General features: G+C 42.1%; 1 protein-coding gene across 1 annotated transcript in view; it reads right to left on the bottom strand.

The window, feature by feature from the left end:
- Positions 1-25,738, bottom strand: part of LOC121579821 (protein POF1B-like) — a 58,471-nt gene that overhangs the window by 9,242 nt on the left and 23,491 nt on the right. Inside the window, exons 2-4 of the mRNA XM_041894734.2 lie at positions 12,614-12,849; positions 2,043-2,076; positions 1,808-1,888 (exon numbers count right to left, since the gene is read on the bottom strand). Coding sequence (XP_041750668.1) covers positions 1,808-1,888; positions 2,043-2,076; positions 12,614-12,849 — 351 coding nt within the window. The remainder of the gene's footprint in view (positions 1-1,807; positions 1,889-2,042; positions 2,077-12,613; positions 12,850-25,738) is intronic.

The following is a 25,738-nucleotide window of genomic DNA, read 5'->3' as shown; positions in this document are numbered from 1 at the left end:
CCTCCACTCGTTACCTTTATTAATGGCACCTGTTTGAACTTGTTATCAGTATAAAAGACACCTGTCCACAACCTCAAACAGTCACACTCCAAACTCCACTATGGCCAAGACCAAAGAGCTGTCAAAGGACACCAGAAACAAAATTGTAGACCTGCACCAGGCTGGGAAGACTGAATCTGCAATAGGTAAGCAGCTTGGTTTGAAGAAATCAACTGTGGGAGCAATTATTAGGAAATGGAAGACATACAAGACCACTGATAATCTCCCTCGATCTGGGGCTCCACGCAAGATCTCACCCTGTGGGGTCAAAATGATCACAAGAACGGTGAGCAAAAATCCCAGAACCACACGGGGGGACCTAGTGAATGACCTGCAGAGAGCTGGGACCAAAGTAACAAAGCCTACCATCAGTAACACACTACGCCGCCAGGGACTCAAATCCTGCAGTGCCAGACGTGTCCCCCTGCTTAAGCCAGTACATGTCCAGGCCCATCTGAAGTTTGCTAGAGTGCATTTGGATGATCCAGAAGAGGATTGGGAGAATGTCATATGGTCAGATGAAACCAAAATAGAACTTTCTGATAAAAACTCAACTTGTCGTGTTTGGAGGACAAAGAATGCTGAGTTGCATCCAAAGAACACCATACCTACTGTGAAGCATGGGGGTGGAAACATCATGCTTTGGCGCTGTTTTTCTGCAAAGGGACAAGGATGACTGATCCGTGTAAAGGAAAGAATGAATGGGGCCATGTATCGTGAGATTTTGAGTGAAAACCTCCTTCCATCAGCAAGGGCATTGAAGATGAAACGTGGCTGGGTCTTTCAGCATGACAATGATCCCAAACACACCGCCCGGGCAACGAAGGAGTGGCTTCGTAAGAAGCATTTCAAGGTCCTGGAGTGGCCTAGCCAGTCTCCAGATCTCAACCCCATAGAAAATCTTTGGAGGGAGTTGAAAGTCCGTGTTGCCCAGCGACAGCCCCAAAACATCACTGCTCTAGAGGAGATCTGCATGGAGGAATGGGCCAAAATACCAGCAACAGTGTGTGAAAACCTTGTGAAGACTTACAGAAAACGTTTGACCTGTGTCATTGCCAACAAAGGGTATATAACAAAGTATTGAGAAACTTTTGTTATTGACCAAATACTTATTTTCCACCATAATTTGCAAATAAATTCATTAAAAATCCTACAATGTGATTTTCTGGATTTTTTTTCTCATTTTGTCTGTCATAGTTGACGTGTACCTATGATGAAAATTACAGGTCTCTCTCATCTTTTTAAGTGGGAGAACTTGCACAATTGGTGGCTGACTAAATACTTTTTTTCCCCACTGTAGCTCAGAGATGAGTGCAGTGGAGGTAGGAAGAAAACAGAGAGACACAGATGTACTGCCAGTTCCTTAATATGTTGGCTCTATATTTAATAGCAATTAACACTTAGGAGTGACAGACAGAGTGACAGAGAGGAGAAAAAGGAGAAGAACAGACAGACAGACATACAGACAGACAGACAGACAGAGACAGAGTGACAGCAGAGAAGATGCAGAGACAGACAGCACAACAGGGAGGCAACAGAGGCACAGTTAAAGTGGTGAGTTGTGTTTCCAGTGGTGCTTTTACATGTTGTACTTGTCTTAAACATGAGCTGGTTAAAAAAGGAGGAGGACTATGTTTCACCGGTCACTGGTAGAGTAAAGTTGCCTATGTTATGTGTCAGTAGAATTACTGCCTGGGTGTGTAAGTAGCAGGCGCAGTGATTGAAATGCCAGGGCTGAATTTTTGTCCCAGTCTGCCCCTGGTGTTACCTGCAGCAGGTAGCGGATCTGCTGTTTGGTCAGCTCAGATGCTCCTTTGGGGATCAGGGCCTCAATGTCCTCTCTCTCTACCTGAATACACACGTGAGCATCAAATGGTTACTTTCATTTCATACTTTCACTTCCAGCATATATAAATAGCTACTGTACAGCAATTTAAACAGTACAAGACTATGATATGATACATATGATATGTAAAACCATTGGTCACCCCTCCCTGCTGTACCTTGTAGTCATTACTGGGATCTAAGAGGTGTTTCCTGGGAGAGAGATGGAAAGGTAAACACATTACAGGGCATGACAAACACACAATTAGATTGAATAAACCATCTCTGTCTCCAGTCTATACAGGTTATCATTGAGTCAGCAGCAAAGGGAACAAAGGGATGTGTTTGCTCAGTGAATCACAGGTACTATGAGTAAACAGAGAGTTTAGAGAAATGAGAGAGGTCAGGTTTGACTGACGGTTGTAATGTCTAGTGACTAATTACAGGATTTACAGTGATGGATTACACTACGGGTGTATTTAGAAAGGGGAATATGCAGGCCTATACATTACTGAGTTTTACATTAAATTCCTGTGAGTTTTACATTATTACATTATGCACCTTTATATATATACAGTGAGGGAAAAAAGTATTTGATCCCATGCTGATTTTGTACGTTTGCCCACTGACAAAGACATGATCCGTCTATAATTTTAATGGTAGGTTTATTTGAACAGTGAGACAGAATAACAACAAAAAAATCCTGAAAAACGCATGTCAAAAATGTTATAAATTGATTTGCATTTTAATGAGGGAAATAAGTATTTGACCCCTCTGCAAAACATGACTTAGTACTTGGTGGCAAAACCCTTGTTGGCAATCACAGAGGTCAGACGTTTCTTGTAGTTGGCCACCAGGTTTGCACACATCTCAGGAGGGATTTTGTCCCACTCCTCTTTGCAGATCTTCTCCAAGTCATTAAGGTTTCGAGGCTGACGTTTGGCAACTCGAACCTTCAGCTCCCTCCACAGATTTTCTATGGGATTATGGTCTGGAGACTGGCTAGGCCACTCCAGGACCTTAATGTGCCTCTTCTAGAGCCACTCCTTTGTTGCCTTGGCCGTGTGTTTTGGGTCATTGTCATGCTGGAATACCCATCCACGACCCATTTTCAATGCCCTGGCTGAGGGAAGGAGGTTCTCACCCAAGATTTGACGGTACATGGCCCCGTCCATCGTCCCTTTGATGCGGTGAAGTTGTCCTGTCCCCTTAGCAGAAAAACACCCCCAAAGTATAATGTTTCCACCTCCATGTTTGACAGTGGGGATGATGTTCTTGGGGTTATAGGCAGCATTCCTCCTCCTCCAAACACGGCGAGTTGAATTGATGCGAAAGAGCTCGATTTTGGTATCATCTGACCACAACACTTTCACCTAGTTCTCCTCTGAATCATTCAGATGTTCATTTGCAAACTTCAGACGGCCCTGTACAGTGGGGAAAAAAAGTATTTAGTCAGCCACCAATTGTGCAAGTTCTCCCACTTAAAAAGATGAGAGAGGCCTGTAATCTTCATCATAGATACACGTCAACTATGACAGACAAAATGAGAAAAAAATTTCCAGAAAATCACATTGTATGATTTTTTAGGAATTTATTTGCAAAATATGGTGGAAAATAAGTATTTGGTCAATAACAAAAGTTTCTCAATACTTTGTTATATACCCTTTGTTGGCAATGACACAGGTCAAACATTTTATGTAAGTCTTCACAAGGTTTTCACACACTGTTGCTGGTATTTTGGCCCATTCCTCCATGCATATCTCCTCTAGAGCAGTGATGTTTTGGGGCTGTCGCTGGGCAACACAGACTTTCAACTCCCTCCAAAGATTTTCTATGGGGTTGAGATCTGGAGACTGGCTAGGCCACTCCAGGACCTTGAAATGCTTCTTACGAAGCCACTCCTTCGTTGCCCGGGCGGTGTGTTTGGAATCATTGTCATGCTGAAAGACCCAGCCACGTTTCATCTTCAATGCCCTTGCTGATGGAAGGAGGTTTTCACTCAAAATCTCACGATACATGGCCCCATTCATTCTTTCCTTTACACGGATCAGTCGTCCTGGTCCCTTTGCAGAAAATAAGCCCCAAAGCATGATTTTTCCACCCCCATGCGTCACAGTAGGTATGGTGTTCTTTGGATGCAACTCAGCATTCTTTGTCCTCCAAACACGACGAGTTGAGTTTTTACCAAAAAGTTCTATTTTGGTTTCATCTGACCATATGACATTCTCCCAATCCTCTTCTGGATCATCCAAATGCACTCTAGCAAACTTCAGACGGGCCTGGACATGTACTGGCTTAAGCAGGGGGACACGTCTGGCACTGCAGGATTTGAGTCCCTGGCGGCGTAGTGTGTTACTGATGGTAGGCTTTGTTACTTTGGTCCCAGCTCTCTGCAGGTCATTCACTAGGTCCCCCCGTGTGGTTCTGGGATTTTTGCTCACCGTTCCTGTGATCAGTTTGACCCCACAGGGGGAGATCTTGCGTGGAGCCCCAGATCGAGGGAGATTATCAGTGGTCTTGTATGTCTTCCATTTCCTATTAATTGCTCCCACAGTTGATTTCTTCAAACCAAGCTGCTTACCTATTGCAGATTCAGTCTTCCCAGCCTGGTGCAGGTCTACAATTTTGTTTCTGGTGTCCTTTGACAGCTCTTTGGTCTTGGCCATAGTGGAGTTTGGAGTGTGACTGTTTGAGGTTGTGGACAGGTGTCTTTTATACTGATAACAAGTTCAAACAGGTGCCATTAATACAGGTAACGAGTGGAGGACAGAGGAGCCTCTTAAAGAAGAAGTTACAGGTCTGTGAGAGCCAGAAATCTTGCTTGTTTGTAGGTGACCAAATACTTATTTTCCACCATAATTTGCAAATCAATTCATTAAAAATCCTACAATGTGATTTTCTGGAGAAAAAAATTCTCAATTTGTCTGTCATAGTTGACGTGTACCTATGATGAAAATTACAGGCCTCTCTCATCTTTTTAAGTGGGAGAACTTGCACAATTGGTGGCTGACTAAATACTTTTTTTCCCCACTGTATATGTGCTTTCTTGAGCAGGGGGACCTTGCGGGCGCTGCAGGATTTCAGGATTTCAGTCCTTCACGGCGTAGTGTGTTACCAATTCTTTTCTTGGTGACTATGGTCCCAGCTGCCTTGAGATCATTGACAAGATCCTCCCGCGTAGTTCTGGGCTGATTCCTCACCGTTCTCATGATCATTGCAACTCCACAAGGTGAGATCTTGCATGGAGCCCCAGGCCGAGGGAGATTGACAGTCTTTTGTGTTTCTTCCATTTGCGAATAATCGCACCAACTGTTGTCACCTTCTCACCAAGCCGCTTGGCAATGGTCTTGTAGACCATTCCAGCCTTGTGTAGGTCTACAATCTTGTCCCTGACATCCTTGGAGAGCTCTGTGGTCTTGGCCATGGTGGAGAGTTTGGAATCTGATTGATTGATTGCTTCTGTGGACAGGTGTCTTTTATACAGGTAACAAGCTGAGATTAGGAGCACTCCCTTTAAGAGTATGCTCCTAATCTCAGCTCGTTACCTGTATAAAAGACACCTGGGAGCCGGAAATCTTTCTGATTGAGAGGGGGTCAAATACTTATTTCCCTCATTAAAATGCAAATCAATTTATAACATTTTTGACATGCGTTTTTCTGGATTTTTTTGTTGTTATTCTGTCTCTCACTGTTCAAATAAACCTACCATTCAAATTATAGACTGATCATTTCTTTGTCAGTGGGCAAACGTACAAAATCAGCATATATATATATATATATATATATATATATATATATATGAATACAGTGCCTTCAGAAAGTATTCATACCCCTTGACTTATTCCACATTTTGTTGTGTTACAGCCTGAATTCAAAATGGATTCAAAAATAAACGTTCTCACCCATCTACACACAATAGCCCGTAATAACAAAGTGAAAACATTTTTTAAGATGTTTGAAATTCACTGCTCGACTGAGGGACCTTACAGTTAATTGTATGTGTGGGGTACAGAGATTAAGTAGTCATTCAAAAATCATGTTAAACACTATTATTAGTCCATAAAACATATTACGTGACTTGTTAAGCAAATGTTTACTCCTGAACTTATTTAGGCTTGCCATAACAAAGGGTTGAATACTTACGGACTCAAGACATTTCAGCTTTTCATTTTTAATTAATTTGTTAAAAAATTCTAAAAACATAATTGCACTTTGACATTATGGGGTATTGTGTGTAGGCAAGTGACAAAATATCTCAATGTAATCCATTTTAAATTCATGCTGTAACACAACATGTGGAAAAAGTCAATGGGTGTGAATACTTTCTGAAGGCACTGCATATATTATATTCAGTTATAGGGCCTCTCAGTTAGAATATTAGCCCACGACCTGCCTCACACCTTGACAGTCTTTTATGACCTAGCCTGGCAAGTTAAGTTAGAGGGACTTTCTGAACCAAGTGTGAAACTGAGGAAACAGGAGAGCCAGAGTTAACACAGATGATTTAAATACTGAACCAGCCCCTGAAACCAGCCCTACAATAGTGTTGTCACGATACCAGAATTTTGACATCGATACCGATACTGTCACACCCTGGCTCTGGGACTCTATATGTTGAGCCAGGGTGTGTTCATTCTATGTGGTTTATTTCTATGTTGGGGGTTCTAGTTTGTTGTTTTCTATGTTTGCCTGAGTGACTCCCAATCAGAGGCAACGAGTGTCAGCTGTTGGCTGGTTGTCTCTGATTGGGAGCCATATTTAACTGTCTGTTTTTCACTTTGTGTTTGTGGGTTTTTGTTCCATGTCGGTCATTGTTACCGTGGACTTCACGAGTCGTTTATTGTTTTGTTGTTTCGTGTGTGCACTTTAATTAAATAAAGTAATCATGTTCGTTCATCACGCTGCGCATTGGTCTCTCCCTGACGATCGTGACAGATACTAGGTTTAGTATCACGATACTCGATACCATCACAATACTCGATACCAAAACGATACCACGGCAACAAAAAAAAGGGCATATTAGCCAGTCACAAAATGGCACTTGATCCAGGCAGGTCTTTTGAGTTCAATATCATTACATTTGAAATGTTTTATGTACATTTTTCAGAGACAGCCATGTATGCATTAATGAATCAATTGTACAATCAATTTGACTGTGTTTTTACCAATCTAACAACATAACACCATAATGGTAATCATTTATTTAATGGTAAATCTCTATTGATAAACTGGGTAAATCAAGATGTAAGCTAGGCCTATTCACAATATAGGGGAATGCATATCCAATAGGAGTGTGTGCATGTATTGAGTTATTGAGCTTGTTTTGGCTGATTTCATGGGGCTACAGATGACAAACAATCTGTTTCCTTTCCATGTGGAACTTATTTTATTGTACTGATCAACAACATTTGCATAGAAGAAGCAGTCATTTATTTTATAAAATTGTGCGCTGTCTCTAAGACCTAATAATGTCATTCACACACACAGTGAGAGAGAGAGGAGAGACGTGACTGAGGCGAAGGACACAAAGTTAATTAATAAAGTTCTTGGCAATGACTGTATGATTTTAGGTGACAATCAGCTTTGAGATCCTCATATTTTGTGTTATGGTTTGCATATTATCACAAACAAAGTACTAGGGTAGTGAATTGATGTTAACTTCAGCTGTAAGCTAGCAAGGAAAGTTAGCCTACAAAACTGGAAGCTACCGGTATCTTCTTGCATAGACATTGTCTTGCGAACAGTAATTAACAGTTGCAACATTTCTACATGCTGTGTTGCATTATTCAAGTGTGTTAACTTCTGTGCAGCATGAGTGGGGAGCTAACATGATGCAGCCTAGCTACAGATTGTACAGTAGATAATGTGATATAACCAAAGATTTTTGGTGTCCATTACTGGGCGTTACAGGAAAGCCCCATACAAACTGCCGCCATAGATTATTCAACTAACCTGTTCTTGGCTATACTTTCTTTGTTCTCGATTCAGTGAAAAAAGTATCTTAGAAATGTCAGTTTCCAGTTGCAGGTGTTTTTTGTGTGTTTTTTTGCCATGGGGCAGAGTGAAAATGCTGTTTTTGAGGTCAGGTATTCTTGAAAGACCGGACAAAATTTGAAATATACACTACCAGTCAAAAGTTTGGATACATCTACTCATTCAAGGGTTTTTCTTAATTTTTACTATTTTTTACATTGTAGAATAATAGTGAAGACATCAAAACCATGAAATACACATATGGAATCATGTAGTAACCAAAAAAGTGTTAAACAAATCAAAATATATTTTATATTTGAGATTCTTCAAATAGCCACCCTTTGCCTTGACAGTTTTGCACACTCTTGGCATTCTCTCAACCAGCTTCATGAGGTATTCACCTGGAATGCATTTAAATGAACAGGTATGACTTCTTAAAAATTAATTTGTGGAATTTCTTTCCTTCTTAATGCGTTTGAGCCAATCAGCTGTGTTGTGACAAGGTAAGGGGGGTATACAGAAGATAGCCCTATTTGGTAAAATACAAATTATTGTCCAACAAGTGTTTAAAGACCATGATTGTTTAATTCTAACATTAGATTATTCAAATATGTAATAAAAATCTCCAAACGTATTTTTGTTTTGTTTTATAGCACTATTAAATGCTCCAGGGCAAATGCTTTAAGCATTTTGGCATGTTTTTAAAAAATTTAGAATATAGAACAACATTTATAAAGCAAACATTATCCCTTAGGTCTAGCACAGCAAACACTTCAATTGTTTAAGCATATATTGCAAAACAGTGATTAAAATATTTTTTGAATATTGACAAAAGAATATGATCTTCAGGGGGTTAGCCATCAATGACACAGTTGACAAGCCACTGACGGACTTGACGACAGATATTCAAAACAGACATATTTTTGCCTCTAAAAATAAAAGTTCAATACAACCATTTGTAAAATATGGAATATTATTCATTTATAAATCCCCAATAAAAACAAAACCATTCTATCAGATCTTTCAGCACTCTGATGGAGTTGACGTTAGATAAAAATCTGACAGAGTTTATGTTTTGCGGAGTTGACAAACATTTATTTTTTCTTCTTCTCTCAAGTGGTACACACAGTAGCAATCTTGGTTTTTGTCAGTTGCTTTATGACTCTAAAACTTAATTAAATGTACACTGAACAAAAATATAAACGAAACATGCAACAATTTCAAAGATTTTACTGAGTTACAGTTCATATAAGGAAATCAGTCAATTGAAATAATTCAACAGGCCCTAATCTATGGATTTCGCATGACTGGGAATACAGATATGCATCTGTTGATCACAGATACCTTTAAAAAATAAGGTAGGGGTGTGGATCAGAAAACCAGTCAGTATCTACTGTGACCACCATTTGCATCATGCAGCGCGACACATCTCCTTCGCATAGAGTTGATCAGGCTCTTGATTGTAGCCTGTGGAATGTTGTCCCACTCCTCTTCAATGGCTGTGCGAAGTTGCTGGATATTGGCGGGAACTGGAACACGCTGTCGTGCACATCGATCCAGAGCAATCCCAAACATGCTCAATGGGTGACATGTCTGGTGAGTATGCAGGCCATGGAAGAACTGGGACATTTTCAGCTTCCAGGAATTGTGTACAGATCCTTGCAACATGGGGCCATGCATTATCATGCTGAAACATGAGGTGATGGCGGTGGATGAATGGCACGACAATGGGCATCAGGATCTCGTCACGGTATCTCTGTGCATTCAAATTGCCATTGATAAAATCAAAATGTGTTTGTTGTCCGTAGTTTATGCCTGCCCATTCCATAACCCCACCGCCACAACATATACATCAGCCAACCGCTCTGCTCTCTGCCCGGTACAGTTGAAACCGGGGTTCATCCATGAAGAGCACATATCTCCAGCGTGCCATTGGCCATCAAAGGTGAGTATTTTCCCACTGAAGTCGCTTACGACACCGAACTGCAGTCAGGTCAAGACCCTGGTGAGGACAACGAGCACACAGATTAGCTTCCCTGAGACGGTTTCTGACAGTTTGAGCAGAAATTCTTCGGTTGTGCAAACCCACAGTTTCATCAGCTGTCTGGGTGGCTGGTCTCAGACGATCCCGAAGGTGAAGAAGCCGGATGGGGAGGTCCTGGGCTGACGTGGTTTCACGTGGTCTGCGGTTGTGAGGCCAGTTGGACATACTGGCAAATTCTCTAAAACGACATTGGAGGTGGCTTATGGTAGAGAAATTAACATTCAATTCTCTGGCAACAGCTCTGGTGGACATTCCTTCAGTCAGCATGCCAATTGCACGCTCCCTCAAAACTTGAGACATCTGTGGCATTGTGTTGTGTGACAAAACTGCACATTTTAGAGTGGCCTTTTATTGTCCCCAGCACAAGGTGTACAGTGAGGGAAAAAAGTATTTGATCCCCTGCTGATTTTGTACGTTTGCCCACTGACAAAGAAATGATCAGTCTATAATTTTAATGGTAGGTTTATTTGAACAGTGAGAGACAGAATAACAACAAAACAATCCAGAAAAACGCATGTCAAAAATGTTATAAATTGATTTGCATTTTAATGAGGGAAATAAGTATTTGACCCCCTCTAAATCAGAAAGGTTTCTGGCTCCCAGGTGTCTTTTATATGGGTAACGAGCTGAGATTAGGAGCACACTCTTAAAGGGAGTGCTCCTAATCTCAGCTTGTTACCTGTATAAAAGACACCTGTCCACAGAAGCAATCAATCAATCAGATTCCAAACTCTCCACCATGGCCAAGACCACAGAGCTCTCCAAGGATGTTAGGGACAATATTGTAGACCTACACAAGGCTGGAATGGGCTACAAGACCATTGCCAAGCAGCTTGGTGAGAAGGTGACAACAGTTGGTGCGATTATTTGCAAATGGGAGAAACACAGAATAACTGTAAATCTCCATCGGCCTGGGGCTCCATGCAAGATCTCACCTCGTGGAGATGCAATGGTCATGAGAACGGTGAGGAATCAGCCCAGAACTACACGGGAGGATCTTGTCAATGATCTCAAGGCAGCTGGGACCATAGTCACCAAGAAAACAATTTGTAACACACTACGCCGTGAAGGACTGAAATCCTGCAGCGCCCGCAAGGTCCCCCTGCTCAAGAAAGCACATATACAGGGCCGTCTGAAGTTTGCCAATGAACATCTGAATGATTCAGAGGAGAACTGGATGAAAGTGTTGTGGTCAGATGAGACCAAAATGGAGCTCTTTGGCATCAACTCAACTCGCCGTGTTTGGAGGAGGAGGAATGCTGCCTATGACCCCAAGAACACCATCCCCACCGTCAAACATGGAGGTGGAAACATTATGCTTTGGGGGTGTTTTTCAGGACAACTTCACCGCATCAAAGGGACGATGGACGGGGCCATGTATCATCAAATCTTGGGTGAGAACCTCCATCCCTCAGCCAGGGCATTGAAAATGGGTTGTGGATGGGTATTTCAGCATGACAATGACCCAAAACACACGGCCAAGGCAACAAAGGAGTGGCTCAAGAGGAAGCACATTAAGGTCCTAGAGTGGCCTAGCCAGTCTCCAGACCTTAATCCCATAGAAAATCTGTGGAGGGAGCTGAAGGTTAGAGTTGCCAAACGTCAGCCTTGAAACCTTAATGACTTGGAGAAGATCTACAAAGAGGAGTGGAACAAAATCCCTCCTGAGATGTGTGCAAACCTGGTGGCCAACTACAAGAAACGTCTGACCTCTGTGATTGCCAACAAGGGTTTTGCCACCAAGTACTAAGTCATGTTTTGCAGAGGGGTCAAATACTTATTTCCCTCATTAAAATGCAAATCAATTTATAACATTTTTGACATGCGTTTTTCTGGATTTTTTTGTTGTTATTCTGTCTCTCACTGTTCAAATAAACCTACCATTAAAATTATAGACTGATCATGTCTTTGTCAGTGGGCAAACGTACAAAATCAGCAGGGGATCAAATACTTTTTTCCCTCACTGTACCTGTGTAATGATCATGCTGTTTAATCAGCTTCTTGAAATGCCACACCTGTCAGGTGGATGGATTATTATTATTATTATTATTAAGGAGAAATGCTCACTAACAGGGATGTAAACAAATGTGTGCACCAAATTTGAGAGAAGCTTTTTGTGCGTATGGAACATTTCTGGGATATTTTATTTCAGCTCATGAAACATGGGACCAACATTTTTTTACATGTATGAGGACATTAATAAGGGGTCCTTATGGTATAGCTTACCCTGCTCATTCCAAGTCAATCTGACGGAGTTTACCAAATCTCCAGACACATATTTAAGGAATCACAGTTGAGATAAATATTATTTAAATTCACAGAGGGCTATTGCAAGAAACGACATAAGATCATGTTTCAGTTAATACATTTTTTAAAACACTTTTTTAGAGTTTGAAATTAGGATCCTTTGTACCGGACAAGGGCATTTCCAGGCATAGAGCCGACATGGAAATGTATAATATTTAAAGTATTTAGAAAATTCTAAAAACAAAGATTTCCCATATAAAAGTCCCCTAAATGTACATTTGAAACTCAAATAATGCAATAAAGTTTTGCAGTTTTAAAGCACTGTATTTCATACTATAGCCTAGTCTGGTCAGCTCAGTAGGATCTAGATTTACCCTCTCCCTTCGGTTTCTGTCTTGTTTCTTTCGTATTGATTTTGTTCTGTTTTGAGCTGGGGGGAAAAGCTATATATAAATATGGCTATATGTTGAGAAAAACAAAACACACCTTCCACGTATCTTGGCCACGTGTTCTGAGATGCAGGTGTGGATGTCACAGTTCTTCCTGTAAACCTCCGCCAGCAGCTCTCCGAAGAAACGTGTGTCCATCTTCACCACAGGCTCCACCTCCCTCACCTCACTCTTTATCCCCACCTGAGACACGTCCTCTATCACCCTCTTCACCACCTTCTCCTTCACGATGTTCACCATTTGCTCTTTAACCTCCTCCACCTCTTCTACCTCCTGGGGAAAAAGAGAGGGGAAAAGTTTAAACTTATACATCAATCTGTCACAAGCAAAAGAGAGAGACTTACCCACCATCACCATGGCATAAAATGGCAATATGGCATCTACAATTATTGAATCAATCACCCTACAGTGCTATAATACAAGACATGCAACAGTTCTTTCCCCTAGGTCATGTCTATCATACAGTGCATTCGGAGAGTATTCAGAACCCTTGACTTTTTCCATATTTTGTCATGTTACAGCCTTATTCTAAAATGGATTTTTTTTTTTATCCCTCATCAATCTACACACAACACCCCATAATGACAAAGCAAAAACAGGTTTTTAGACATGTATTAAAAATAAAAAAACTTTAATATCAGATGTAAATAACTATTTATACCCTTTACACAGTATTTTTTTTTTTTGGGGGGGGGGGGGATAGATCAGCTTAATATTGCAGATAGATTGGAACTTCCATCAATGTAATTGTCTGCATCACTTCCAATCCCCCATGTTTTTTATATATACAGTGGGGAGAACAAGTATTTGATACACTGCTGATTTTGCAGGTTTTCCTACTTAAAAAGCATGTAGAGGTCTGTAATTTTTATCATAGGTACACTTCAACTGTGAGAGACGGAATCTAAAACAAAAATCCAGAAAATCATATTGTATGATTTTTAAGTAATTAATTTGCATTTTATTGCATGACATAAGTATTTGATCACCTACCAACCAGTAAGAATTCCGGCTCTCACAGACCTGTTAGTTTTTCTTTAAGAAGCCCTCCTGTTCTCAACTCGTTACCTGTATAAAAGACACCTGTCCACACACTCAATCAAACAGACTCCAACCTCTCCACAATGGCCAAGACCAGAGAGCTGTGTAAGGACATCAGGGATACAATTGTAGACCTGCACAAGGCTGGGATGGGCTACAGGACAATAGGCAAGCAGCTTGGTGAGAAGGCAACAACTGTTGGGGCAATTATTAGAAAATGGAAGAAGTTCAAGATGACGGTCAATCACCCTCGGTCTGGGGCTCCATTCAAGATCTCACGTCGTGGGGCATCAATGATAATGAGGAAGGTGAGGGATCATCCCAGAACTACACAGCAGGACCTGGTCAATGACCTGAAGAGAGCTGGGACCACAATCTCAAAGAAAACCATTAGTAACATACGTCATGGATTAAAATCCTGCAGCGCATGCAAGGTCCCCCTGCTCAAGCCAGCGCATGTCCAGGCCCGTCTGAAGTTTGCCAATGACCATCTGGATGATCCAGAAGAGGAATGGGAGAAGGTCATGTGGTCTGTTGAGACAAAAATAGAGCTTTTTGGTCTAAACTCCACTCGCCGTGTTTGGAGGAAGAAGAAGGATGAGTACAACCCCAAGAACACCATCCCAACCGTGAAGCATAGATGTGGAAACATCATTCTTTGGGGATGCTTTTCTGCAAAGGGGACAGGACGACTGCACCGTATTGAGGGGAGGATGGATGGGGCCATGTATCGCGAGATCTTGGCCAACAACCTCCTTCCCTCAGTAAGAGCATTGAAGATGGGTCGTGGCTGGGTCTTCCAGCATGACAAGGACCCGAAACACACAGCCAGGGCAACTAAGGAGTGGCTCTGTAAGAAGCATCTCAAGGTCCTGGAGTGGCCTAGCCAGTCTCCAGACCTGAACCCAATAGAACATCTTTGGAGGGAGCTGAAAGTCCGTATTGCCCAGCGACAGCCCCGAAACCTGAAGGATCTGGAGGTCTGTATGGAGGAGTGGGCCAAAATCCCTGCTGCAGTGTGTGCAAACCTGTTCAAGACCTACAGGAAACGTATGATCTCTGTAATTGCAAACAAAGGTTTCTGTACCAAATATTAAGTTCTGATGTATCAAATACTTATGTCATGCAATAAAATGCAAATTAATTACTTAAAAATCATACAATGTGATTTTCTGGATTTTTGTTTTAGATTCCGTCTCTCACAGTTGAAGTGTACCTATGATAAACATTACAGACCTCTACATGCTTTGTAAGTAGGAAAACCTGCAAAATCGGCAGTGTATCAAATATTTGTTCTCCCCACTGTATAATCCCCTTTATTACTTTTCAACCCCGCCATCCTTTCCCTACTTGGGGTAAATTAGTGAACAACAATGCTTAGGCCTCTACTTCCAGCTTATACTTACTATCTACATTTTATGGACACAGTCAATTTTACAATAATTATATTTTATTTGTTTTTGCTCCTGAACTTCTACTGTCAACCTCTCCGATCATTTTCATGATGTCCATCCGGTTTGCTTCTATATGCCATATCTTTCTAACTGTGCTCTTTCCCAAAAGCTCCCAACATAAAACCTATATACAGTGGGGGAAAAAAAGTATTTAGTCAGCCACCAATTGTGCAAGTTCTCCCACTTAAAAAGATGAGAGAGGCCTGTAATTTTCATCATAGGTACACGTCAACTATGACAGACAAAATGAGAAAAAAAAATCCAGAAAATCACATTGTAGGATTTTTAATAAATGTATTTGCAAATTATGGTGGAAAATAAGTATTTGGTCAATAACAAAAGTTTCTCAATACTTTGTTATATACCCTTTGTTGGCAATGACACAGGTCAAACATTTTCTGTAAGTCTTCACAAGGTTTTCACACACTGTTGCTGGTATTTTGGCCCATTCCTCCATGCAGATCTCCTCTAGAGCAGTGATGTTTTGGGGCTGTCGCTGGGCAACACGGACTTTCAACTCCCTCCAAAGATGTTCTATGGGGTTGAGATCTGGAGACTGGCTAGGCCACTCCAGGACCTTGAAATGCTTCTTACGAAGCCACTCCTTCGTTGCCCGGGCGGTGTGTTTGGGATCATTGTCATGCTGAAAGACCCAGCCACGTTTCATCTTCAATGCCCTTGCTGATGGAAGGAGGTTTTCACTCAAAATCTCACGATACATGGCCCCATTCATTCTTTCCTTTACACGGATCAGTCGTCCTGGTCCCTTTGCAGAAAAACAGCCCCAAAGCATGATGTTTCCACCCCCATGCTTCACAGTAGGTATGGTGTTCTTTGGATGCAACTCAGCATTCTTTGTCCTCCAAACACGACAAGTTGAGTTTTTACCAAAAAGTTCTATTTTGGTTTCATCTGACATTCTCCCAATCCTCTTCTGGATCATCCAAATGCACTCTAGCAAACTTCAGACGGGCCTGGATATGTACTGGCTTAAGCAGGGGGACACGTCTGGCACTGCAGGATTTGAGTCCCTGGCAGCGTAGTGTGTTACTGATGGTAGGCTTTGTTACTTTGGTCCCAGCTCTCTGCAGGTCATTCACTAGGTCCCCCCGTGTGGTTCTGGGATTTTTGCTCACCGTTCTTGTGATCATTTTGACCACACGGGGTGAGATCTTGCGTGGAGCCCCAGATCGAGGGAGATTATCAGTGGTCTTGTATGTCTTCCATTTCCTAATAATTGCTCCCACAGTTGATTTCTTCAAACCAAGCTGCTTACCTATTGCAGATTCAGTCTTCCCAGCCTGGTGCAGGTCTACAATTTTGTTTCTGGTGTCCTTTGACAGCTCTTTGGTCTTGGCCATAGTGGAGTTTGGAGTGTGACTGTTTGAGGTTGTGGACAGGTGTCTTTATACTGATAACAAGTTCAAACAGGTGCCATTAATACAGGTAACGAGTGGAGGACAGAGGAGCCTCTTAAAGAAGAAGTTACAGGTCTGTGAGAGGCAGAAATCTTGCTTGTTTGTAGGTGACCAAATACTTATTTTCCACCATAATTTGCAAATAAATTCATAAAAAATCCTACAATGTGATTTTCTGGATTTTTTTTCCTCATTTTGTCTGTCATAGTTGACGTGTACCTATGATGAAAATTACAGGCCTCTCTCATCTTTTTAAGTGGGAGAACTTGCACAATTGGTGGCTGACTAAATACTTTTTTCCCCCACTGTATATCCCAGAGCCCAGCTCAAGAAAGGACCTGATTTACGAGTGCACATACAGTTACAGCTGATTGAGAAAGCATGCAGATTGAGCAGAAATTGACAACAATGTGAGATTTGATTAATCTACTTAATCTATGTCAAGTCCTAGGTGATGGAGATCAGATCCACCCTCTTCACCTGAGACACAAACACTCTGATCCCCTGTTGTAACCATTTTTTCCAAGCATCTCCATGCAGTCAGACCTTTGATTATTTTGTGCCACCTGGGCCACAACGATAAACCCCCTCTCTGATTGTCCGAGTGTGACCCCCTCCCCATGGGTTAATGCAGTGTTGCCAGCACTGCCACTACCTGGGTGGGGGTACCCCATCGGAATCCCCACCGGCTAGATGAAAGGTCGTCAAGGTTCTCATTAGCAGCTTTGAGAATTTCCTTGTATATAATGCTCTCCTATCAGGGGGCTCTGGCTTTGTAGGACCAACCCTGCCAGGCAGGCTCAGAATCTTGAGGGGGCGGTGCTGCTCAAGTAGGTCTCTGACCGCATTTATTTATCTGTTTAGGCTGCATACTCACAGCAGGTCCATAAAAGAGATGGGAACTTCTCTTTGGTGTATGGGTCGCTCAGGTGGGTGTCCAGGATATAGGGTTAGGGATCTTTCCATCATGATAGGACAATAAAAAATTAGATTAGATGTATACTATATTTAAAAATGTATATCCCTCATCTACACAAAATTGAAAGCTCTCTCTCACTACCCCTGCTCATAGACCCCCATCGGCTCCCATTTCCCCTCTCACTCACTTAATGCCGCACCTTTCCAAACACAAAAATGCACACCACATGGTTGACTGCGGAAGAAATGGGCCGAGCGTGCAAACGCACCCGCATCCACACCTGCCGCTAGGGGGAAAGGACGCCAGAGAGAACACAGGACCAACCACAACAACCATCCTCCAAAACAACAACCGGCCGCCATTAAAGACATGTTCTAATTAGTTGTATTTAAAGATGTATTATTCTGCTTGTTATCTTTTCTTGTTATATCGTTTTATCCTTTTATAAAATACTATACTTACTATAAATGTTCTTTAATATTGCAATCCCTATCATTGCTAGTATTGGGTGCTCCATTATTCGACTCCTCTATTACAACTTTTAGAATAGCCATGGAGTAGTCTTTGTGTCTCTGAACATTTGGTTGTCGATATAGTTTATCCACCACGAGTGCAACACGTTTCCCTTTTAATCTGTTTTCCTTGAAGATTGGATACAGAACTTTGGGCCTTTCTGCAATCTCCCTCGGGAACTGATCATTCATGCCTATTTTTGTGCCAGCAAGTCTTTTCCCTAGGCTTTTCACCATTGCTTTATCTTTAAAAAATGCACATTTGGCAACGATTGGGCGCTCATATTTCTGTCCTCTTTTTCCGAAACAGTGTACACGTTCGAGTTGGATTTTATCGACAGCCTCGAGTGGGATTTGAAGCGCTGTATGCAGGAAGTCCTTCATAATATTCTCGGTTATTTCTCCCTCCTTTTCCTGAATACCCGTAAGTACTAGATTTTCTCTCATCGATCTAGTTTGGATGTCTAGTAAGGCTTCTCTCAGAAGGTTGTTCTCCTTTTTAAGTTCCCTAACGTCCGTTTCCATCTTAGAGACTGTCACTTTTAATTTTTTGGTTTCTTTCTCCATTACCAATGCTTTTTCATCACTCATTTGAAGACTCGCTTTCAACTCTCTACGTCCTTACTGACCAATTCTAGTATGCCCAATTTGCCATTTATCGACTTCAACAGGTCGCTTTCCACACTTACCAGACCCAGTGGTGAAAAGCATATATCATCTGTATCAGTCGACGAGTCGCGTTTCCTCTTGGGGATCGGTTCTCCTCGCTTATCTTCCGCCATGTTTGGGTGTTGCGTGTTGTTGTAATATTTGTCGATATATTTCTCTAGCCTTTAGATTTTTTTTGTGTTATTATCCAGATTGAATTTTATTAACTGCAAATATATGAAATGCTAATATTTAGTCTAACTTACTGATTTTGAATATTATGTTTTTATCTTGAGGTGGTTTGTACCGCTTTCTATTCAATACGCCATCTTGTCTACGCGCACCCCTCCCCCTAACGATGGTCCTTTACACAGTACTTTGTCGAAGCACATTTGGCAGCGATTACAGCCTCGAGTCTTCTTGGGTATGACGCTACAAGCTTGGCACACCTGTATTTGGGGAGTTTCTCCCATTCCTCTCTGCAGATCCTCTCAAGCTCTGTCAGGTTGAATGGGGAGCGTTGCTGCACAGCTATTTTCAGATCTCTCCAGAGATGTTCGATTGAGTTCAAGTCCGGGCTCTGGCTGGGCCACTCAAGGACATTCAGAGACTTGTCCCGAAGCCACTCCTGCGTTGTCTTGACTGTGTGCTTAGGGTCGTTGTCTTTTTGGAAGGTGAACCTTCGCCCCAGTCTGAGGTCCTGAGTGCTCTGGAGCAGGTTTTCATCAAGGATCTCTCTGTACTTTGCTCCATTCATCTTTGCCTCGATCCCAGTCCCTGCCGCTGAAAAACATCCCCACAGCATGATGCTGCCACCAACATGCTTCACCATAGGGATGATGCCAGGTTTCCTCCAGAAGTGACGCTTGGCATTCAGGCCAAAGAGTTCAATCTTGGTTTCATCAGACCAGAGAATCTTGTTTCTCATGGTCCTCTGTAGCTTAGCTGGTAGAGCACGGCGCATGTAACGCCAGGGTAGTGGGTTCGATCCCCGGGACCACCCATACACAAAAATGTATGCACGCATGACTGTAAGTCGCTTTGGATAAAAGCGTCTGCTAAGTGGCATATTATTATTATTCTTGGGGACCTTCAATGCTACCGAAATGTTTTGGTACCCTTCCCCAGATCTGTGTCTCAACACAATCCTCTCTCTGAGCTCTACAGCCAATTCCTTCAACCTCTTGGCTTGGTTTTTGCTCTGATATGCACTATCAACTGTGGGACCTTATATAGACAGGTGTATGCCTTTCCAAATCATGTCCAATCAATTGAATTTATCACAGGTGGACTCCAATCAAGTCGTAGAAACATCTCAAGGATGATCAATGGAAACAGGACACACCTGAGCTCAATTTCGAGTCTCATAGCAAAGGGTCTGAATACTTATGTATTTTTAATACATTTGCAAACATTTCTAAAAACCTGTTTTCGCTTTGTCATAATGGGTTATTGTGTGTAGATTGATGAGGGAAAAAAACATACTTAATCCATTTTAGAATAAGGGTGTAACGTAACAAAATGTGGAAAACGTCAAGGGGTCTGAATACTTTCCGAAGGCACTGTATATGGCTGTCAACAGTCATGGTTGCCAGAATGTAGGAATGGGTAAAAATGACTGACAACGGATCTGGCTCTATATTGCTCTTGAACAATCAGACAGAGACCAATAAATCTTGGCAGATCCATGGCCTCCAGGACCAGGATTGATTATTTGTTACAATTAACATGTTCTGTTGTTTTTCAGCAGTATTTCAAAATTGTGACAGGTTGGCAGTTCTCATAATTGATACAGGTTCCAGATGTTTTTCTGGCTGAGGGGAACAGACAGAATACTTTGGGAAGTTGTCTCACCAATGACTTGTGTTTTTTATTATCTAATTGCTAAAACTGCACCTGTAGCTAGTTGATTTGAATTGGTTCAACAGGTATTTTGCCACTAAAGATTCCATCCAGCCTGACTATCTTCCACAAAGTCAACAGACCAACCATGTGGCCTAGACTTTCTGCACATGGCCACATGGTTTCTACATGCCAAGTCATAAAGTTAACCAACCCTTGCGTAACACTTATGCAATGTTAAGACAAGCAACTCGTGTGTGCCCTTCACATGGACTGTTCACTGTCTCTAGAAACACCACTCATCTGCATTGCTTACCAAAGCAAATTTTTTTCAGTAAATTAAGTTGTATTAAGTTGTGCTTCATGGACATCCTTTATTCTCTATTTGAAGTTAATCTCTCCTCAAATATTACTGCTTTCCAAACCAGGGAGACTTAAATGGTGCCCTTTGAGACGACACTGGCAACATTTTCAACTTCACCCATTCAGAGATAAGGGTTGGTTCAGCAACTGGATCGTTGTGCCCCATAATGGCTTGCTGTACTTTATCAGGACTCAACAGATGGGGCCCGGCTAAGTCCCACTGCTCTAGGGGAAGAAAATGAAATAATTCCATTGTAGGCAATAGCTTATATTGCCTGGTAAATGTCAGAGAAAAAAGAATGGACTTAAGAAAGAGTCTCAGATATCCCTTGCTGTAATTTCTTGGCTAATTCTAGAAATATCTACAGTTGAAGTCGGAAGTTTACATCCACTTAGGTTGGAATCATTAAAACTCGTTTTTCAACCACTCCACACATTTCTTGTTAACAAACTATAGTTTTGGCAAGTGCGTTAGGACATCTACTTTGTGCATGACACAAGTAATTCTTCCAACAATTATTTACAGACATATTATTTCACTTATAATTCACTGTATCACAATTCCAGTGGGTCAGAAGTTTACATACACTAAGTTGACTGTGCCTTTAAACAGCTTGGAAAATTCCAGAAAATGATGTCATGGCTTTAGAAGCTTCTGATAGGCTAATTGACATAATTTGAGTCAATTTAGCAGACGCTCTTATCCAGAGCGACTTACAGTTAGTGAGTGCATACATACCTGTGGATGTATTTCAAGGCCTACCTTCAAACTCAGTGCATCTTTGCTTGACATCATGGGAAAATCTAAAGAAATCAGCCAAGACCTCAGAAAAAAAATTGTAGACCTCCACAAGTCTGGTTCATCCTTGGGAGCAATTTCCAAATGCCTGAAGGTACCACGTTCATCTGTACAAACAATAGTACGCAAGTATAAACACCATGGGACCACGCAGCCATTATACTGCTCAGGAAGGAGACGCGTTCTGTCTCCTAGAGATGAATGTACTTTGGTGCGAAAAGTGCAAATCAATCCCAGAACAACAGCAAAGGACTCTGTGAAGATGCTGGAGGAAACAGGTACAAAAGTATCTATATCCACAGTAAAACTAGTCCTATATCGACATAACCTGAAAGGCCGCTCCGCAAGGAAGAAGCCACTGCTCCAAAACCGCCATCAAAAAGCCAGACTACGGTTTGCAACTGCACATGGGGACAAATATCGTACTTTTTGGAGAAATGTCCTCTGGTCTGATGAAACAACAATAGAACTGTTTGGCCATAATGCCCATCGTTATGTTTGGAGGAAAAAGGTGCGGGCTTGCAAGCCGAAGAACACCATCCCAACCGGGAAGCACGGGGGTGGCAGCATCATGTTGTGGGGGTGCTTTGCTGCAGGAGGGACTGGTGCACTTCACAAAATAGATGGCATCATGAGGAAGGAAAATTATGTGGATATATTGAAGCAACATCTCAAGACATCAGTCAGGAAATTAAAGCTTGGTCGCAAATGGGTCTTTCAAATGGACAATGACCCCAAACATACTTCCAAAGTTGTGTCAAAATGGCTTAAGGACAACAAAGTCAAGGTATTGGAGTGGCCATCACAAAGCCCTGACCTCAATCCTATAGAACATTTGTGGGCAGAACTGAAAAAACGTGTGCGAGCAAGGAGGCCTAAAAACCTGACTCAGTTACACCATCTCTGTCAGGAGGAATGGGCCAAAACTCACCCAACTTATTTTGGGAAGCTTGTGGAAGGCTACCCGAAATGTTTCACCAAGTTAAACAATTTAAAGGCAATGCTACCAAATACTAATTGAGTGTATGTAAACTTCTGACCCACTGGGAATGTGATGAAAGAACTAAAAGCTTAAATAAATCATTCTCTCTACTATTATTCTGACATTTCACATTCTTAAAATAAAGTGGTGATCCTAACTGACCTAAGACAGGGGATTTTTACTAAGATTAAATGTCAGGAATTGTGAAAAACTGAGTTTAAATGTATTTGGCTAAGGTGTATGTAAACTTCCGACTTCAACTGTACGTATTTGGCCTGATCGGAGTTTCAGGCTGGTTTCATTTGGCTTCACTGCCAGTAGAAAGAGAGAGAGCAATAGTGTTTCCTGTCTGATCTATCAAAGTGGAGGAGCCACACAACAGCCAGTCAGGCCAGATTCCAAAGGGGGACTGAGCCAATAGGAAGCTATGGTTTTCAGCAGGTTAGGTGATTCATACTTATTTAACACATGCACACACACATCAACAGCACTCCATCAACCTCCTCCCAATCTGCTCGACCCAGATCCAGTGGCCGGAAGAGGAAGACAGCCGAGAGTCCTTTGGAAGCTGAAATTATGCAGCAGGTGGAGGAAATATAGCAACGGCGACAGAGTCCTGCAAGTGCCCTCTTTGACACCATTGAACCATGGATAGTGTGTCTTCCTCCTGACAACCATATCGCATTTGTCAGGGAAATGATGTTGCATTTTTTCAGGATCATCGATCTGTACCTTGAGTCCGCCCCCCGTCTCACCCCAAAAACTGAACCCGTGTACTAAAGACATTTGTACAAATGTTGGTGTTAAAAATGTTTTTCTGTATTGTTTTTTTCTCTTATTCACAAGTTACGTTGCTGGGTATTTAGAATGTTTTTTTTGTTGGTCATTGGCTTATTTTATCATTCACATGTTAAGGTGGTGGCTAATTTACTGGTTTGCTTTTGTGGATTTTGTCTTATTTCCCCGTCTCATATTCCCCCTTTGCACAACATTCCTAATGCTCCTTTTGTTTGGCACAATGGTCTTCTTATTTGCACCCTGTGTTTTACATTGCACAATTTTCCTTGTTATATTTTGTTCATTTAAATAAAAACATTTCTAGTAAAAGGTCTGCAAATGTCTTTGTCTGGTTATTTATACTTGTGGCAGAAAATATTACTGTATTCTGAAGCAGTCAATCAGTAAGCTTGTAGTGCTTTGAATGTAGATGGTGTGTTCTTGGTGTAGTCCCGTGTAGCTCAGTTGGTAGAGCATGGCGTTTGCAACGCCAGGGTTGTGGGTTTGATTCCCACGGGGGGCCAGTATGAAAATGTATGCACTCACTAAAACTAAGTAGCTCTGGATAAGAGCGTCTGCTAAATGTAAAAAAAATGTAAAATGTTCTTATTGTCTACAGCTAGACAGCCATTCTCACCCATGTACCATGGCAGGAAGGTCCTCATTGAAATGGTTTAAAGGACACTTACACGTAACACAAGGTTGTAAATGGCCATTTAGATGAGGGTAATGTCTTGGGGGGTCTATCCTTAATGTCGGACAATAATTCTGTTGTTACATGTTACAAAACCCTGTAGTCGGGGGCGCTGTTGGAAGCCAAGGATGTAGCACGCGTCTCCCTATCGCTCCTGAGTTAGTGACCAAATTTATATATTTAACTTTGCAAAACTGCATACATTTCTGTTTGCCCAGGCGTCTGAAGAGACCCATAAACAACTCAGTTCAAGTTTAATAAATTTAAATTCGTAATGACATCAACCCGACCAAAAACAGAGTCTGCAAGAGCAGGCCGCCGAAACAAGCCTGCAACTTCTCCCGACTCACCCCCGCCATCGAACGCTACCAATGCCGGCCCCACGGAAACACTGACTGTGGAGATGCTACAATTCGTGATAGGCACCCTCAAAGCCGACATTTTCGGAAAAAATTGACTGTCTCTCTACCAACCTCAGGTCAGAGATATCAACGATCAAAGACGAGCTAAAAAAATCTATCGAGAGTATACAGAATAAGCTCGACGCACATGGGGTGACTTTATCGGATTTGGAGCGAGGGGCTACAGACCACGGCACTCGCATTAGCGAGCTAGAGGCTAGCGTCGGCTCATTGACAACTAGGTGGCATTCCTCGATAATAGATGCGAAGATATGGAAAGTAGAATGCGGAGGAACAACATTCGTCTATTGGGAATACCGGAGGGAGTGGAGGGCCCAAGACCCACGGAGCACATGGCCCAGCTACTTCAGGAGCTGCTCGGGCTAGAGGAGAAGCCATTGCTAGACCGGGCTCACCGCACTCTGCGTAGCCGACCCAGGGATGGAGAACCCCCACGACCATTTGTCATCAGGGTGCATTTCTTTCACGTCCGCAACGACATACTGAGAAGATCGGGAGAAGCATCCCTCTTCTACATAAGGGTAAAAGAGTCTCGATATTTGCGGACTACACAACAGCTGTGGCTAAGAGGCGGGCTAGCTTTGGAGCTGTGAAACGCCAACTACACACCTGCCCGGGCGTGAAGTTCGGCCTCATCTACCCTGCGGTTTTGAGACTGACTTTAACGGACGGTTCCATGCACAGATTCGAGGACCCGGCTATAGCGGCAGATTTCATCAACAAGAACGTGAAAGCGGCTGTTGTACCGCATGGTTTGTAACAAATGGTTGGCTAGCTGGTCTTCCTAGCAGGCTAGTTAGCAGGCCGAATGGGTGACTAACGAAGCCATCTCTGCTGGGTTCATCGACATATGAATGTCATTCTCTTCTTTATCTTTTTATTTCCAGCCCAGGTTTGCCGCCTCTAATGCCAATATCTGGGGGTCTGCATGGCTGTTTCAGTCTGATCATTTACCATCTGCGTCGAGGTTAAACCTCTCTTAATTGAGGATAGTTTTCCTTAGACTCTATTGGGGACCATTCTATTCATGTTTGGCTTACTCTAGTTAAATGGTCACTAATCTTAGGTAGCACAGAGTAAGAGTTATCATGCTTAGCTCTAAACTTTCTTCGATTTAGGGTTTTGCTTGCATCTCATTTGGGGAGATGCTTCGGCAAGGGCAGGTGTAGGAAGGTTTGTTCATGTATATAGTTGTATGGTTTTTGTGCCTCTTCGTTTGTCTTTGTTTTTTTACATTTGCCTTTTTAGGTTCAACTAAGATCTTCAGTTTACATTGTACCTTGTCCTTTAC

Source organism: Coregonus clupeaformis, chromosome 13, assembly GCF_020615455.1.
Source record: "Coregonus clupeaformis isolate EN_2021a chromosome 13, ASM2061545v1, whole genome shotgun sequence".
Classification (NCBI taxonomy): domain Eukaryota; kingdom Metazoa; phylum Chordata; class Actinopteri; order Salmoniformes; family Salmonidae; genus Coregonus; species Coregonus clupeaformis.
The sequence above is the reverse complement of the archived record's forward strand: the minus strand, read 5'-3'. Positions and strand labels throughout refer to the sequence as shown.